Source organism: Notamacropus eugenii, chromosome 6, assembly GCF_028372415.1.
Source record: "Notamacropus eugenii isolate mMacEug1 chromosome 6, mMacEug1.pri_v2, whole genome shotgun sequence".
Taxonomy (NCBI): domain Eukaryota; kingdom Metazoa; phylum Chordata; class Mammalia; order Diprotodontia; family Macropodidae; genus Notamacropus; species Notamacropus eugenii.
The window spans coordinates 135,632,447-135,638,905 of record NC_092877.1 but is presented as its reverse complement, the minus strand read 5'-3'; the positions used below and the strand labels follow the sequence as shown (position 1 = coordinate 135,638,905).

The 6,459-nt window shown below is 40.1% G+C and overlaps 1 protein-coding gene across 4 annotated transcripts in view; it reads right to left on the bottom strand.

The window, feature by feature from the left end:
• Positions 1–425: 425 nt before the first annotated feature.
• Positions 426–6,459, bottom strand: part of NOCT (nocturnin) — a 32,727-nt gene continuing 26,693 nt past the window's right edge. For all 4 annotated transcript variants that reach the window (XM_072621064.1, XM_072621068.1, XM_072621065.1 and 1 more), the window contains exons 2-3: positions 4,476–4,745; positions 426–2,509 (exon numbers count right to left, since the gene is read on the bottom strand). In XM_072621064.1, coding sequence (XP_072477165.1) covers positions 1,674–2,509; positions 4,476–4,745 — 1,106 coding nt within the window. In that variant the 3' untranslated portion in view covers positions 426–1,673. The remainder of the gene's footprint in view (positions 2,510–4,475; positions 4,746–6,459) is intronic.

Genomic DNA, 6,459 nt, shown 5'->3' with positions numbered 1-6,459 from the left:
CTTCAAACAGCATTTTGACACCCATACAAACCCATTTTCTTGGTTCCATAATGGTAACTGTAGGTATGACTTCTTCCTGATGTTGTGATTCCTACTTGTCCCTCCTTCTAAATTTGTGTTTTCATGTGTTATATAACTACAGATAACCTCAGCCTTATTCTGAACATTTAAAGAACTCACTTAAATCAAGTGTAGCAATATAGACTCTCCCATTTTGGGACATCCTTTGGGACTGAGATGGTATGATGTCAACAACTACCAAGAAGACAAATACATGACAATCACCTACCTTACCCGTTTTAACATATGTTTTGTGTGTTACTGGGCAGTGAACATTTCTGGTGTAGAAAACTGGACTACAAATAAAACAACCAGCTTGCTTGAGATGGCTGCTTTTAAGATAAAAAAACTAAGATTTCAGGAGCTCAGCTTTTAAAAAATTTTATTAAATAACTTGGAACATTTATACAACTCATGGTTCAACAAGTGTACTTGGTTGGTCATTTTTTTGTTATTTGGGTAGGGTTTTGGGGGCAACATGTTAATTCTGACCAACTCTTATCTCCAGTGCAGAGTTACAGGTCTTCCTTCTAGTCAAACCACAAATTTCAGTATGGGCCCTAAGTGGCTGCCCATCTTTTTTACCAAACTGAGAGGAAGGACCCCTGATTTTCTCAGGCGCCATGTTAGAACTGCTCCTAAAAAATCAAACAAAAAAAAAAACCCACAAAAAAAAACAAACAAAACCCTTTTCTTGAAAAATTTCAGTGTCATATATAAAATAGAATTAGGTCAAATGAATTAAGAGGGAGGACTAGGTCACCCCAATAAATTGGTAGATAAGTAAAAACACATAAAGTAGTGGTTAAGTATTTGGATCAACTCACATCTTTGCATGAAACATACATGTAAATAGAGAGGATGTGGATGGATATGTTTAGTTCCTGCCTGGGACAGGTTGGAAAGACACAGGAGAGAGACAATGCCTCTATGATTCAAGGAAGAAAGAACAGGTTCCCCCCGTGTGATACCGCTCTTCCACTTGAAAACAAAGGCAACTCTTGGGCAAATGTTCTGTTCTAAACCTGTTGTACCAGCACTGTTCTATCAGATAGACCAAATGCAAAAATGTTTAAACATCTATAGTAAGAAGAATGCCATGAAACCTTCATCAGCTCCACGACATCCTGTATTGTTCTCACACACTAAGTTTCTAAATGTTTGCTTATGTCATTTACAATGCAATGCTAAAAAATAAATAAATAATGTGGTCATGCAGTCCTTTCCTATTAATGTCTTTTTAAATGCCATAAATAAATAAAAATAGGAGTGTTGTCCTGATAATTTATATGTATACCCAACTTCGGTTGGGGAGGACTCAAGCAAGTCCACATTGGCACCAAGTCCTCATGAAGGAAAAAAAGTTCCAAATAAATGACATGGTTCCCCTTCATCAAAAGTTAATGCTGAGGGGAGAGAAAACACCACAAGCCAAAACTGGGGTACACACACCCTCTTTTTGATAGACTTTAATCAAAAAGGCTGTGAAATTGTGTCTCCCCTCCCCCAAAGGCCATACCAGAAAGAAAGACAGTGAATCCTCCCTCAAGCAACCTCTTATTTGCATTTCCCTAGTTAAGACTTTCGTGACTAGAAATTTAGCTCCGGACAAGCTATAAAAGCTCGTCCTGGTCTTCATTAAAGCTGAAGTCACACACTAAAGACAGGTGGTCAGAAGGGTAATTGAAGGATGGTAGCCGGTTGGGTCCAATCTGTTCCTCAGTGAGTAAGCCAAGAGCTGACTGAACATTTAAAGCATGCTTGGAATACCAGATATAATCCAGTGTGTGCCGGCACTCCCCAGATGTCCGGATCTTCCAGGTTGTGTATGGTGGTTCAGACTGTCCGTCTGCACTCAGTAGTTTATAGGCACTGTTTAAGTTTAGGCTGGAGGAGGCAAAGTGTTTGTAGACTTCCTCTGTGGGCTCCGCATTAAAGTCCCCACAGACGATAAGGGGGATCTTGGCTCCCTGGGTAATGTTCTGCAGGTTCTGGAGGAGGTCACAGCCTTGTGCAGATCGAAACTGCTCCCAGCCAGTCCGTGCTTTGAGGTGGGTGACAGCGATGCAGAACAGCTTCCCTGTCTGCATGCACTCCAGCGTCTGTGCTATGGCCACCTGGTTAGTTTTAAAAGTCATAGCAGTCAACCTGATGTTAGTGCTATTGACTAGCTTGAATCTGTTCTGAAGAAAAAACAAAGCACAGCCATCTGGACCATTGTTGTGTTCCACATCCAGACAGGGCGACCATGGCTTTGGGAAGAAGGTACCCTGGTAGCCCAATCTACTGAGGAGCGGCTGGAAAGTGTCAAAGTAGTGGTCCACCTCTTGCAGGCACAGGATGTCTGGCTGGTAGGCCAGGATCTCTTCTAGGATGAGACATTTTCTTTCTTCCCACTTGAGTGCCTCAACAGGGCACTGTACAAAGTTATCTTTGCCTTCCCCAAGAGCTGAAACAGAGAAGTCAGTCAGCTATCAGCTATAAGAACAGAGGCTTCTACCTTCTCTAACGAGACCAAAAGACCGGTGGAATAGCGTGGCCACCCTTGAGCTATAAGTGATATGTTGTATGGATAAGAGAGGTTACAGTCTCTGCAACAGGGACAGGTATGGTAGGTGTGAGTAGGCATTACTAGGGGGAAACTGTAATAGAAGATGTCTTCACAGACATGTATGAGTGAAAAAGAATACGGGCTGGTCACATGTATGGCAAGAGCATGGAATACACAATGGACCAGTTCTACCGCTATCTTTGTCTTGTCAAGAGAAAGTAAGAAAGGCATCCACCCAGCATGGTGGATGGATCATCTATGATAAACCTAAGAGAGGTTATGGATAAGAGTAATGAGGAGAAAGAATGAGGTTACAATTTGCCTCTCTGTTTGAGAGAGAACATAGGACAGAATATCTGAGCTGTGAGCACTCTGGGTGGTCCCTCTCCACAAGCATTATGTAACCATGAGAATGGGGTAAATATTTTCTTTCACATGGTGAATAAGTATTGGGTGAAAACAAGAAGATTGTGCTTTTGCAACCAAATTGTGTTTTCCCTCAACCCTCCAATGCCATATCACCTAAAAAGCCTTACAGAATTCTGCATTTTGTCAAACTGGGTTGCCTATTTAATGACAACTGGATCAAACTGCCAAGATTTTCCCCTTCCTAGTCAAAGATTGGTTACTATCAAGACAAATTTTATTTCTTATTCTAACCACTAAATTTCAAGGCAATATTATATATTTATGTGTATAAATTTATCTATGGCAAGTATACATTCTAATACTTGAGGTTATCTCTGATCTAAGCGATGCGTATTTTCCTTCCAGTGATATAGATCTCCACCCACCTTGGCCTTCTTACTCTATGCAGGCCTCACCCATGTTCTGCCATCCATTCACCCCAAAGTGTCCATCTGATGGATATGGCCGGGGGTCTTCCTCTTGCCTTTGCATGGATACCAGTAAAGCACACACAGGCTATGCATTAATTATCCCTTGCTCTCACCGCATGGCCAGTTTATATTTTTTTTCCCTAGTCACATATTTCTCCAACACCTTCTACACCACTTCTCTCAGTGTTAATATGTATCTGTATGTACATACATAACTAGTTACAAATGTATTATGTATATATAGGTATATATATATGTTTGAACATATGTACATATTGGTATGTATTTGTGTGCATACCAAATATATTTATACAAATATATTTATATATGTACAGTCAACATATAGTTTTTAATCTGGAAAAGGCTTCCCTCTTACATAATAATGCAGTGTCTAAAGGTAGAAAAACAAGAACTATTACAGCTTTGATATTAAATTTTTTTTGCCTTAAAATAAGTAATAATAGCCCCTTATGAATACAACCTTTCCAAGAAGTGTGCTGTCCATTTGCATGACAACACTGTAAATTTATATTTTATCTGTGGCACACATGCATTCTAATACTTCTGTGCATCTATGATCCTGGCATTGTAAATGATCTGGCAGAGAGATTGAGAAGCAGGGGTTAGGAAGGCTAAGATTCCCACCCCACCCTGCACTACAGAAGCCTGCCTTAACTGTCTTCAATGGCCTGAGCACACTGCTTACTAGGAAGCAACCTTGGTTATTAGGGTAACAAAAGATGACGGCAGGGTCTCCTTCCTTTAAATTCTCTTGGCTAGGTCCTAGGATATAATTGCCTTTTATTCTATCCATATAATTCACCGTTGGCCTTGAGGTGGTTCTTTAAATTAGATTTAAGTATGCTGATCTAGATTTAATATATATTTTTAAAAATCACATCTGGTATGTATGTGTATGTTGGCAGGAAGAGGAGTGGAAGGATATAATAAAAATTCAACAAATATTCACTACTCCCTGGCATAGTAAACTTAGCTGTACTAGGGGCAGTAGTTACTGAACATACCTTGAGCAAGGATGTTCCACTGCATGACCCTAATGGGTGGGTGGCTACTTGTTGAGTCCGTCCTCAAGTCCACAAAATCCCTCTGGAACCGGGGAGGCCGTGTGTGCAGGACTGCCCTGCATTCTTCAAGCAGCTCTTTGGGATCTATGGGATCCAGCTGTTCTGAGTCAGGAGGCACCAAACACTCTGGGTGCTGAGTGGCTGCAGAGCCGTTCAGGGTCTTGGCGATAGCACCATAGAGCCTGCTCGTTCCGTTTCTCATGGAGCACGCTACAGGAAAGGAAAACACAGTTATCCACAGGGCTCCTTAGCCTGCCCTTCCCTCTCCTGAAAACCCATCCCATTTGGTGTCAGAGAGACCTTTGACTACCCCCACAGCACAGAAGCTGATGTGCTGCTAAAGCAGCCATCTTCATTAACAAAAATCTATTTTTCTAGGGGTCCATGGAAAGGTATTTTCTAGGTTGCAAATGGAGGGGTTAGTCCGATGCTGTAAAGGCTAATTTATACTCTTTAAATGAACTTCTGCATGAAGTAACTGTTCTTATAAAACCAAGGGGCTTAAGTAATTTTTTGATCCCAATTACAGTAGGTATGTGTGTGTATAATCAATCAATAAACCTTTATTAAACACTTTACTATGTGCCACTTTACTATGCTAAGCACTGGGTATATTAAAAGAGGCAAAAGACAGTCTCTGCCCTAAAGGAACTCACCATCTAATGGGGGAGAGATTAAGAAACAAAGCAAAGTATATACAGGATCAATATGAAATAACAAAGGGAAGGCACTGGAGTTAAGAGGGTTAGGAAAGGTTTCCTGGAGAGAGTGGGATTTTAGTTGGTCTTAAAGGAAGCTAGGGAGATCAATATTTAGGGTAAAGGAATGAGAGCATTCCAGGCATGGTGGACAGCCAGAGAAGATGTCTAGAGCCTATACCATGTAAGTTTGTGTGTTCATATACATGTACATAAACTTAAGTGCTGCCATGCAAATATGTATGTTTAGAATAAATAAGATTATGAAGCAAGCAGTACAGTGGATGGAGAACTGAACTTGGAGCTAGGAAATCCTGGATGGACTCAAATCCCATTTTAGACACTTAATAATAACAGTTAAGGGCCAGTCCCCCTAATCTCTCCAAGCCTAAGTTTTGCCTTTATAAAGTAGGTGCATCTAACAAAGGCATACTGTGGAGATCAAAAGATAAAAAATGTATGTAACGCATTTTGCAAGTTTTAAAGGTCTATATAAAATGACCTCTTATTAGTAGCAACATCTGTTTAGCTCCCACCACTAATTAAAAAGGGGAAGTATCTGCATTTAAACTAATTTGTTGTTCAGTCGTTTCAGTAGTATCTGACTCCTCATGACCTCATTTGGGTTTTGTTTTTGTTTTTTGGCAAAGATACTGGAGTGGTTTGCCATTTCCTTCTCCAGTTGATTTTACAGAGGAGGAAACGGAGGCAAACAAGGTTAACTGACTTGCCCAGGGCCACACAGCTAGTAAGTGTCTGAGTCTGGATTTGAACTCAGGTCCTGACTCCAGCCCCTAGCTGCCCCATTTAAATTTATGGGGATCTTCTAATCTAGGATGACTTCATAATTCTCTGTGGCTCATTCTCACCTAAGCAAGAATAAACTTATAAATATATAGCTTAGTAAAAACTTAAAACTTAAATTAGAAATAGTTATAGTTGAAGAAACAAACCCACACTGAAACTAAAGAAGAGCTTGGGCTATTTTTCTCTGGCAATGTTGTTCTTATGAGCTTTACTCCTATGATAATAACTGACATGTATATAGCACTTTTAAGTTTTGCAAATTAATTTACATACAGTCATCTAATTGATCCTCATAATTAATAACTAGATCATGGGATGAGGGAGCTGTTATATTACAAAGTTCAATTAAAATGTGTGTGTGCATGCATGCATTCGTGTGTGCACATGTGTTCCAAAAGTCTTACTACAATTTAAAACTT